The sequence below is a fragment of the Buceros rhinoceros genome, unplaced genomic scaffold (assembly GCF_000710305.1).
Source record: "Buceros rhinoceros silvestris isolate BGI_N320 unplaced genomic scaffold, ASM71030v1 scaffold11214, whole genome shotgun sequence".
NCBI lineage: Eukaryota > Metazoa > Chordata > Aves > Bucerotiformes > Bucerotidae > Buceros > Buceros rhinoceros.
The window spans coordinates 356-11,977 of NW_010407662.1; the positions used below are offsets into that span (position 1 = coordinate 356).

Here is an 11,622-nt window from a genome sequence, read left to right on the forward strand (position 1 = left end):
CACTTTTAAAATCTGTTTTAGTTGTGTTTCAGCATGGTATGGGAATAAGCTGTTTTCAATAATAATTTTTTACAGATGTCCTTGTACTCTTTCACCTAAACCTACTAGGCAAAGGCCTCTGTCAAGGTTGGGGGCTGAAAGAAGATCGACGTGTTAGTGGTTGGGATCAGGCAGTTAGGTGCTGTGGGGTCATGCTGCACGAAGGAATTATTTTGTGCTTACACATTGCAAGAGGCACCTCTCAACTTGTCTTTCAATGCTTTTCAACTCTTTGAGCAAACCTATAGTTTTGTTACTCTCCTATCATGGATTTGAAGCCAGAAGATGAGCAGGTATTCCCTGTGAAGGACTTGAGTTAATACATCTGCAAAACGTACAGCCAGGGCTCTGCTAATTGGGCAAACAGTCTCATTCAAGATGTTACTGCTCCAGTTGTCTGCACAGCACGACAGTCCTTGTCACTGGCAACCTGATACTGCAGGCTTCCCAGGCCACAGGCTGGTGTGGCGCAGGCTGCTTTCACTGGGGATTTAATTGTTGGTGCCAGGTTGCACTCCTGAGGCATGGGGATGTTCTGTGGTCTGCCAGCACCACTGTGGGCAGCAATGAACTCCAGTAGACGAGTGGTAATGTCTCAGACCCCTGCTGCTCAGTGAACTTCATCAAGGAGAATTTTTGTGACTGGCCTTAGCTGGTCTTAATTCTATCGGGTGTGTATGACTGAGTGTTAACAGAAGTCTTTATCCACCTGAGTTTCTGTACCTCTTACGTATGCAGTCCATACCAGTGTGGTTAAGTTTGCTTTCGTGATCTTAGTTTGCTTCCTTGCATTTAGTTACGACATGGGAGACCGAGATCTTGCTTTAAACTGAAGGCAAGACCTGCTCCGGTAACGTGTAGTGGATGAACTTTTCTTGACTGCGGCATCTTGTAGGAATTGGAAGGTGTGACACAAATGAGCTGGGGTTCCAGGGGGAAAGAAAGGCAGCCTACATCTAAGGCATAAAAAACCAGAGTGCCCTTTTATAATATTCTTCATCTCATTTAACCGTGGACTTCTGGCAGGTGTTTGTCCTGCTTTTTCTGGCTGCGTGTTCCTGCTCTATTATACTGGATCTGTGCAGTTGTCCAATGACTGAAAATTTGTGCAATGCACAGGTGAATAAGAAAAGTGCATGTTTTCATCAGATCTTGCAAAGGAGGAGGGAGAGCAGAGCTGTACTTGAAATGGCAGTCTGCAGTTAGATCAGATTTAATAAGGTACTCTGAAATGATACGATTAAATTATGTCCTTTCTTCCAGAAGATGCTATTAGGCCTAATCAGATTGTTTAGATCACTTTCGCTATTGGTTATGAACTGTATGTAGCTTAGTTTCTGAGCCGTAAGATTGATGGTGTGATTTACAACAGTATTGTGCATTTAGGGAATGGTTGTATGTGCGGGTTTTTGATGGCAGCTTTCTGAGCTGTGTTTTCCTGTGTCTTTCCTGTTCACAGACAGTTGAACAGGTGCAGCTAATGAAAGAATAGGGTAAGAAGTAATCTTGAGATGCACAAAAAATTGTACTGGTTTGGAGAAATGATGTTTAGCTAGGTACTGACCTAAGGTGGAGCATGGATGGATTAAGGGTGGCTTTGAGCAGCTTTGCTGCTGAGGAAGATTTCCATGAAATCAAGACTGTAACCTGCCTTAGAGCAATCAAACTTTCCTCAACGGGAGAGAAAGAATACTTCAAACTTTGTAGGTTTCCATTTTCTATCTACTCTTGAAATTAAATGCAAAAACCCCTTAAAATCTTATAATCCCAAACTCTTTGGAAATAGCTATAGGATCTAATCTAGATAGATTTCTGCTGTACTTAAATTGGAATGACATAAACTGAATTTGCCATGTTGTTGCTGATTGTAGTTTCTGAACTGCTTTATTTGCAGGTGACTGTAGGCCGAGGATTAGATCTCACATACCAGCTGGTTTCAAAAACCTGTCCCTTGATGATCTCTCGTAAGCACTGTGTTTTCGAGCAAAATGCAGAAGGGCAATGGACAGTCAAGGATAACAAGGTACAGAGACCGATTAAAGACCTTGTACTCTGAGATTCACTGGAGAAAACGCCCTGATTTGGCTCAAACAATGTATGGGCTATGAAATAATATGGTATAAATGTGATAGAAGGTCCGTGGTAATGTGACTTGCCTGTTGTGCGCTTCTAATGAGAGTCACAGAATCATCGGGTTGGAAGAGATCTTTAAGATCACTGAATCCAGCTGTTCACCCTGCACTGCCAGGGTCCCTAAACTGATGACCCTCAGCACCACATCTACACGGCTTTTAAACACTTCCAGGGAGGGGAAGCTTCAGCTTGCTGCAATTGGGATGCAAACTGTATTGTTTTCTGTATATAGATTTGTCTCCTGGTTTAGCATTTTTCAGACAATTGTAGTCTTGCCAAGGGCACTTTGTGGTCTGTGAACTTGTTTTGTATTGCTTTCTTGAAAAAAGAATCCCCTGGATTTTGGCAGTATTCAAAAGGGTAATGCCCTTGTACTGCTGATGAAGGGATAAACTCTGATGCTCCTTAATGCAGTGACACAACTGCTTTAATTACAATCAACTACAAGAAGAATCTATTGTTAGAAAAACTGCTTCAAACAAGTTCTTCTGAAAGTCCTCCTCAGCTGATTAGAATGAAGTGTTGATAGCAGAGTCCTCAGCTAGGTCTCACTTTGACTTCAGTAGTCTGTTTTTCCTATCGTCATCTGGCAGCTCTCTCATTCAGGCTGAAAACTGTGAAATCAGTAACTTGCTTTAAAACAGCACCGGTAGAACAAAAATGTTCAACACTTTATGCAAATTGCGTGGATGTTTGGGTCAACAGCAGTTAGTCGGGAAGGAACGGAGTGGCTACTATTAAAATTACATTGCTCTTAAACAAAACTCTGTTGCAGTACTTGTATAAACTTGAAAACTTAGTTACTGTGTGACTGGAAACATCTATGGTAGATTAACTATTAATATTTCCTCTGTGTTATCACTGCTGCCAGTTTGTCGTTTTATTGAATGTCTTTGAGATGTCAGCTGTTAATGATTCTGCGGTTCATCTTGAATGCAGATCAGTTTTGCTGTTTTTCAAAAGTGTTTCTTGAGCTAGCGTCTAATTTAAAAGCCCTTTTTCTGCTTTGAACATTATCTCTAGAAGAACACTTTCCTCCTCTTTCGTGGTCTCCTTGTATTTATAGACAACTGTCTCTTTTTTCTTTAAGCAGTATAAGCTATGCTCCTTTTTATTTTCTAGTTTATTCTTGAACTTCAGGTGACATTAATTGTCAAGAATAATTGCTGCAATATTATATGTTCTTGGCAATGACCTATGAGTCATTTTATTGGTTTAGTTCTTATTTCTGAAGCTTTTGGGCAGGTTTTTTTTCCCCACTTAAGAGTTCATTCTTTTCCCTCTGCCCAGGCACATATATTAATGTTGTTCTTAATGCTTGTACATGAAATTGGTAACGAGGAATAATACATGGGAAATAATACAGTGTAATAACCGTAATAAACGGGACACAAAGTCAATAAATTGAATATTACAAGGTTTGTTTAAAGAGGTGGCTTGTTCTGGTTGCAACACTGAAGCGGGTAGGTACGTTTACAGCTGTCAGAAATAACTTGCAGAGGGCGCTTTAACTGTGTATTAAGTTTTGCTGATTCTCTGTTAATTTGCAGAGTCTAAATGGAGTCTGGCTTAACAAACAGCGCCTGGATCCCTCAAAAGCCTATCCTATTGCTGAAGGAGACCGTATCCAGTTGGGAGTGCCTTTGGAAAACAAAGAGACTGCTGAATATGAGTATGAAGTAATTAAAGAGGAGTGGGAGAAAATCAGACCCTTTTTAGCCCACAGGAATGACCTGGGGAAAGCTAAGAGTTCAAGAACTAAACGTAAATTTAGTTTGGAGGAATTGGAGACATCTGGATCAGAAGGCCCTTCAAACTCCAGATCCAAAAGAGACAGAGTGTCCTGTGACAATGAATCTTTGGGTAAATCATGGGCAAGGGTAGAAGAGGCCAAACAGTTAAAAGGGAAGATGGATGACAAGCTGCCTTCTCCTGGACCGAGTGAGGAGGATAGTGGTCCAGTGCATAGTAACCCTGTGTGCTCTGAGAAAGCCAGGTCTGTCCCCCGTAAGGACCAGAAAGGCACTGCTCTTGCACAGTCATGGACTGACTTGGAAATGCTGAAGAAAACTCTGGTAGACATAACGAAGTTAAAGGTCAAATTGCAGGAGAAGCAGAGAGCAGTTCTGAATGTGAAGCAGAAGCGCAGGAAGTGTGCTCAAAAGGAGATCCTGGCAATGGAGGAGGAGCTGCGGGAGCTGCAGGACCAGCTGTGCATGGCGCAAGTGCGTCATCAGCAGCAGGTGGAAGAGCTGGAGAAGACGTTCTCTAAAGAACAGCAGAAGCTAGAGGTATAAGGGTGGTAATATTTTTGGTCCATGCCTTCACTTTTATGGAATGCTTAATGTAACACATTGATCTGAAATAAGATCTAGAATGATACAGTAACAAAACCAATATTTGTGTGAATTACTTCTGTTAAAATTGTCATGGAAATACTTCACTGCCAGGTAGGTTTAAGAAAGTGCAAAGACAGAAGGTGTTGGGCTGCATGGGGCATTAGGAAGAAGGCACAAAATAATAAAAAAAATTTTTTACAAACAGGTTCATTACAGCAAGATAGTAAAACCTTTCAGTTAGTAACAATGTGTGTTTTTAAATAAAACAAAATCAGAAGTCTCTGCCTGATCTCCTGTGTTACAGAGAGAACAAGTTGAAGAGTATCTACCTTGTGTGACTTTCTGTATATGTCTGAATTAATGCCCAGTTTGCATGGCAAATCCATTTCCTTTCCAAGCGAGTGAATTATGTAGGTATATAGGGTATATATTATGTAAGGTATACCTTTATCCCTGGGGGAGGGAAATTTTTTTCATGCATTCAAAAAGCCCTTTCTTGCAATATATAAACAGTACGTGTATGTTGAGAAGTAGCTTTTTAAGGTAACAAACTAAGTCTTTCAATTTGAGCTTCCTGGTTCAAAGGACGTAAGAATTTTTCTTGTACTGAGTTCCATAATTTATCAGTTACTTCTTTTAAAGTCTGCTGCTAAAGGCAAGATACCTGTATAGGAAGTACAGAAATTCTGGAGTTGTGTCTTAAGCATAATGGGAAGTTCACCTGGCCCCGTAGGTATGGCTGACTCTTTGAATGTGCTCATAGAGTTGCAGCTTCTTCCCATGTTTAAGCTGTTGCTGACCTCTTTGCTTCTATGATCATGATGGTGCCTTTAGAGCTAGAAGAACGTGGAGGTGTTTCAAGTATGTAACTGTAAATGATATTTCCATTTTAATGGCTCACAGTAAACAGCAGCTCTAATTTCTGTCATACACTTGCAGCACTAGAGTGGGACATTTCAGGGATTGCTGAAAACCATATCCTCTAAAGACAGTGTGCAAAGTAGTAATTTTCTGTCCCTTGCTTTCTTCAAGTGTGGGGTTTTTTTTTTTATTTCCCAGGGAGTAAAGTGGCAACATGGGGAAGGGAATCTGAAGGAGCAGCTGGCCCAGGTTCTGCAAGAGGCAAGTACTTAGGGACTAAGTTTGGTCTCACTGCATGACTCAGGTATTTAAATCTTTCTTACTGCTGTGGCCTCTTGGGAGGGGATGAAGACTTTGCCATAGGTGCAGACTGAATGATTTTCATCTACAGACCAAATTTCTGTCAAAGTGGCAGACCTCACTTTGTGGGAGTTGCTATATGCCATCAAATATTGTGAGAATACGCACTCAGATTGAAAGCAGTAAGTAGCTGTAATGCTTTAATTTGAATTTGGTCCTTGGGCTTTCTTATGAGGTCTCTCTGTTAGGTTGTTGGGGAAGTTGTTCTGGCAGTTTTAACCAGATGAAAAAAGATTTCACTCTTGGTTATGAATGTTTTTGAAAGAGATGGCCACATACTTAGGTTTCCTAGGCTTTTGCAAAAGGCCTTTCATTTTGAAAAGTTAATTTGAAAACAGCTTCAGGTAAGACTGCATGTAGTGACAGATTTTTGTGATCATTGTGTGTCGAATACCTTTGATGCTCAAATGTCTCAGATGCACCCAAAATGGTGACTGTAAAACATAACCAAAATGGAAGCATAAGCTGGGAGAGGTAATGAGAAGGGCCATGACACTGGGAAGGTCTGGTACTATATTCCAATTTTAAGTTAAGGCTTAACTGCCTTAACACCCCAACTCGAATAGATATGTGTTGCTCTTTTAGGAGGGGATTAGAGGAAATGAGTATGCTGAACCTCATGATTATGGCCATGTATATTTAATAGGATAGCTTTTAATGGCACTCTTACAGTTTCTGGGGTGGTATTGTTACAGCATCATGCTTTGATGGAAGAACTGAGCCGTAGTAAAAAAGATTTTGAGGAGATAATTCAAGCCAAGAATAAAGAACTGGAAGAAACAAAGGTAAGGAATAACTGAATTCTCGTTTGTATTCGTAAATGAAACATGATATGCTGCAGCAGAGGAAGGGATTGTTTCACGCTTGTCTAGGTAGTACTTTGCCTCACATAGTGAAAAACTCCTGTATTTTGAGGTGGCAGTTTTCAGAACTGGGGGAGGATGCAGCTTGCCCTGTTCATGAGTTAGTGTTGAACAGTCATTAGTAGACATGTCTCAACCATAAAGAAAGCCCAGAGCACCTGAACTGTGTGCTGTGTAGGGGAAGTGGGCCCCATTCCACCCTTAATTTAAAAAAAAAAAGTGTTTAAAAACAGAGAGGCCTCATTTTCAGTTCGGAGTGCATTCAGATAAAACTGCAGTATGCCAGCGGTCCTGAAACAACATGGAATTCAAATAATGAATGAGATAAGCCACATTTCTTCCTGTCCTTGGCACAAGGTGAGAAGTTCAGATTGGTTAAGGAGATCCTTTCCAGTGTCTTACTCTTGGAAATTATCACATTATCCACCTCTGGCTGTTTGCTTTATGTTTTTTTTTCATGTTGTCTTTGCAACTCAGTTGCTGTTTCAAGTATAGTTTCAGTTGTAAGACCTTCTCTGTTATTTTTAGAAGGTAGAGCAGTTATCTATGAGCCTAATTTAACTCCAAACAAACAAAAAATTACTTGCATTTAACTGCCTAATAAAAGTTTTAAATTCTTATGCTTCCTTTTGTTAGTATTTGAGGAATTTTGTCTGGATGTTTTGCTCTTTGTATTGGACATCAAAAAAATTGTTCTGTTGACTTAAGCGAAACTCAGCCAGGAAGAGGTTGAAAGAGATTCTGAAAAGATTGATTCAGCTGGTAGTTTCTTTCGGCTGAAGGGAATTTTGTGAACAGCTACTGTTCTTGCTTTTAAGTTCTCTGCAGTGAGTGGGAATATTATCAATTGTGCTGTGACTACAAAGAGGAAGAGGTTACAGATCTGGCTATGTAACAGACACAGACTTGAAATGTGGAGGCTTGCAGTTGTATGATTTTCTACTTGTGCTGACTTCTGCGTGTGCACTTCCTGCCGATATTCTATTGAGTAAAACCTTTTTCTTTGTTGATACACAACCATATGTAATTTTCCGCTAGGAGGAGAAGGAAAAGGTGAGAGCCCAAAAAGAAGAGGTGTTGAATCAGATGAATGACGTGTTGGAGAATGAGTTGCAGTGCACAATCTGTTCTGAGCACTTTATCGAGGTATGTATAAACTGATATGGATTTGCCAGTAAAGAAGAGACTTCAGAACTTCCCCTAGTTCTGTTAAAGCAATTAAGTCAAGCTTATTTCTTCACTAGTTTAAGAGTCTGAACAGACCCACAGTGAGTTGCAGGTGAAGGCTGGTGCAGAAATCCATTCTGTCTGGCCTAACTCATCTCCTGAGCAGGATGTTCAGTGTTTCTACCTACACAGAGCCGAGTGCTTAATCTTAAGATGCATTTAGGCTTGCAGGAGTTTCGGGTGTTTTTTCAACAGGTGCTCTGAGCTGCTGTGGACAGCCTGCTAGGGGAGGAATCATTTTGTAGTGGACATTGCTTTAAGTTGTTAGAGTTGGACTGCTTCAGGTTTAGATATAGAAGTTAGTAAAGGAAGGGAGGTGCAGTGTTCAGTCAAGACCTGAACCACTTACACTGTTCGGATAAACTCTTTCCTTGAGAAACTGGCCTGCTTTCCTTTGACTCTAGAAGTGATAGGCTATGCCAGAAAAGTAGACTGTTATTTCTGTGTTTGTTTTGCTAGAACTTCAGTTTCGTTACATTTACTTCTACTACAGGAAACCTGGTGTGTTAGCCTTGTTACAATGACTTAAGAGCTAGCTGAAATTTTGATTTCTCGGTAATTTAAGGGGCTATTATGCACTATATGAGTTTCTTCATAATTTACCCTTTTAAAATTGGGGAAACTTAGAATTAGTTTTTGTCTGTGTTTCTGACTTGCTGTGATCTACAGTGAATCCATTAAACAACTTGTAAAATTGTCTGCACTCTGGGATGGGAGAGTTTTTATGTGTAACCCCTGTAGAGGCTAAAGAAAATGGGGTTTGGGCTTTTCTTCACCCTTCCCTTATAGGAAGTGTTCATCCAATGTTTTTCTGACTTCGGGTTGTGTTTGGGTTTTTTTTCTGACAATACTTGTGCGAGTATGAATAAGTATCCTTCTGTCAACTTCTACAGGCAGTCACTCTGAACTGTGCACACAGCTTCTGCTCCTACTGTATCAATGAGTGGACAAAGCGTAAAGTGGAGTGCCCTATCTGCAGGCAGGAGATCAAATCAAAGACACGCTCTCTGGTGCTGGATAACTGTATTGACAGGATGGTAGAAAAACTGGATGTGGAAATGAAAGAGCATCGACTAACCCTTATCAGAGAGCGGAAAGGTGAGAGGTGGGTGGATGTGGCATGATGAGTACAATGTCTCATTCCATGTATTTTGTAGAAATTTCTGTGGCACCTATATACCAAGAAGATGCTCCCAAGAATGCAACAGAAACACTAAAAAATTAATTTTAAGATATGTTGTGTAACTAGCTTTACTGCGCAGTAAAATAAGAAGTTTGGTTAAAAATTTCTGTATGAATCCTGCAGTTGAGCAGGACAAATTAACCACGCTAAAGGTTATGCTGTTTCAAAGAGGTCACTAAATAAAAGCAAAACTATATAGAATGGGCCTTGACACAAATACCAGGTACCTTTTGATTAAACTGTTGGCTGCATCGTTGCACAAACTCGGCAGAGCAGTGCCTGATGAGAAACTGAATTCTCTTCTGCCTGCTAGATTTGCGTAGGAAACTGAAGGGAACATCAGTGTGTCATGTAAATGTGTGGCTGAGCTAGCAGTCGTGTTAATTTTTGTGGGATTAAAGCCACTGTGGCTTAAATGCATAACCTCTTCCCTCGTTGTGGCTAAAAGACTGTGACAGCTTTAAGTAAAGCTCCAGTATGGAGTATTCCTATTCTGCTTTCCTCTCCAAGTGAGTTTCTGGAGCACTTGACACTGGTATGTAGGTGCTGAGATGTAGAAGTCTCTTCCTGCTACCCTTGAAGAAATTTCTATTGCTGAGTTTCCTTGAGTAATAGTCTGGTCTTCCCATCGTAGAGGTGAGTACGTGATCCTTCATTTTGCAATGTGTCAAGCCTTTTGCTTAACGAAAGGTGCTTTTGACATATTTCACATTCCTCAGGGTGACATAGAATGACATCACTAAGCACTGTTAGATCAAACCTGAAGTCATTACCTATTGAACCAACTCAGTCTAGTTCCCTTGGGAAATGCTACGCTGCTCAAAGGCTGCCCGGCTCAGCTTTCACATATGCAGAGCTCACACTGCTCATGTATATTATGCTTATCTGCAGAGTAGGCTGTAGCACTGAAGTGTCTCATCAGAGAGCTAATGGTCTCTAGATGAAGTGGTGCCTTTGGAGACCACTGCAATTCTGTATTCAACCAGTGGTCTTCATGCTTGTTTGAACAAGAAGGAAATAAGCTCATAGCCTGCCTTCACATGCAATAGGTACTCTAATTATATTAAGTGACTCTTAGTAGGAAATCATTTGGTTTTGCCATGACACACTTCAGGAGGAAGGATTAATTGGTTTTGTGCAGTTCAGTGAGGGAAGGATTTTGATTGAGATGAAAATAACGATGTGCCTCTTTAAACATGAATTCCTAAGAAGAAATAATGAAGCAAGTGGCACTTGAGAAGGTCAGTCAGGGCTTCCCAAGAAGCCTTTCCAAGAGCCTTAGTAGAACAGGCACCAGTAGGACAGCTTGCAGTCCTAAATGTACGGAGGTTTTGATGGGGCTGTAAGCGTCCTGAACAACCATGACTTGTCTGACAGCTCCTTACCGCATTTCGTCCCTTCCCTTTTTCTTACTTGGCAAGGCACTGTAATAGCTGCTTTCATTGCTAACTGGGCTGGAGAATGTCTCCTCCTCATTTGTGCTGCCTTAACAGGAAAAGGCACATAGGAAACTTAAATGAACAGAAACCCCTACCCTATGTTCTTTTAATGCCGAAAATTGAAAAGAAGGTGGCCTGTGCCTTGCAGCTTGAAAGCCCTATAGCAAACTGACAGTGAAGAGCTGTAGGTTTCAAAGAGAGCTAGTAATTTAGCGTCTGTGGGTACAGTGGTCGCTACTAACTTTTGTATCTGTGTGTTTTGAATACAGAGAAACAGAATGTGTTGGTGAAACCAGTCACAGACAATGACAGCAGCGTCATTTCTTCTGTCTACTCCATCTCATTGATGAGCAGTTGTGACACTGAGGACTCTGAGGAGAATTCTTCCTACAATGAAAGCTACTACATTATCTAAACACTAGTACTGCAGACTCATTTGCCTGTGTGCTGCCCAGAACCAACCCAGTGGTTGACTACTGCAGGACGAGTGGGCTGTGCATCTGGAAGGACTCTGTGAAGAAGCTGGAGCTGAGAACTAGCAGCATTTGGAAGAAGAACCTTATTTTTTAAATGAATGTACAGAAGCTTGATCTCTAAACCAAAACTGGGATTGTGGGAGAACAAACTGATGTTATGCTAGATGGCTGACCTGTGAAACCTAGGCTCCTTACGATTGCTTGTGACCTGCTCAGTGTAATGTAATAGTTCGTACGCATCGCTGCCCTGTCCTTGGTGAATGTTTGAATGTGTACATCAGCTTCCCTTATTTCAAACAGCAGAGGGAACGGCCCAGACTGTTTGAGAACTTGGCCATCCCCACCAGCAGGCAGGAGACGTGTATCAGGAAAAAGTGCCAATGTCGGTTTTCCTCTTGGATTTCGTATGGCAGCTAGGGTCATCCCAGGCCCCTGGCAGTGAAGGTAACAAAGGGTGGGTTATGGACCCTGCCAGCCTTGGCTGCTTAAATGCCTTGTAAGCTGAGCTGCTGGCCATCCATTTGCTCTGTTGATGTTGCTCGTTTTCTGCAAGATAGAAATGGAGAAGATTAGATCTTCCAGAATTCCTTAGCTAGCGCTCTTTTCATATAGTGTCTTTTATGTGTTCCCTCAAGGTTTTTTTGCATAAAGGGTTTTAGAATTGGAAAGCAGCACATCCAGAAGTTACTAGCGGTGACTTCA

The 11,622-nt window shown here is 41.2% G+C and overlaps 1 protein-coding gene across 1 annotated transcript; it reads left to right on the forward strand.

Moving 5' to 3' along the window:
• Positions 1 to 1,936: 1,936 nt before the first annotated feature.
• Positions 1,937 to 10,975, forward strand: LOC104492065 (E3 ubiquitin-protein ligase RNF8-like). The gene is made up of 7 exons (XM_010134566.1): positions 1,937 to 2,062; positions 3,723 to 4,463; positions 5,571 to 5,633; positions 6,428 to 6,517; positions 7,634 to 7,741; positions 8,716 to 8,920; positions 10,714 to 10,975. The coding sequence occupies exons 1-7, from the start codon at positions 1,994 to 1,996 to the stop codon at positions 10,857 to 10,859; spliced, it is 1,422 nt and encodes a 473-aa protein (XP_010132868.1). The 5' UTR covers positions 1,937 to 1,993; the 3' UTR covers positions 10,860 to 10,975.
• Positions 10,976 to 11,622: the final 647 nt, after the last annotated feature.

Bases quoted from the DNA above. Each gene is read 5' to 3' on its own strand.
- LOC104492065 (XM_010134566.1), top strand. From the start codon at position 1,994: ATGATCTCTCGTAAGCACTGTGTTTTCGAGCAAAATGCAGAAGGGCAA. The intron at 4,464-5,570 runs GTATAAGGGTGG...TTTATTTCCCAG, and splicing joins AAGAACAGCAGAAGCTAGAG to GGAGTAAAGTGGCAACATGG. The intron at 8,921-10,713 runs GTGAGAGGTGGG...TTTTGAATACAG, and splicing joins CCTTATCAGAGAGCGGAAAG to AGAAACAGAATGTGTTGGTG.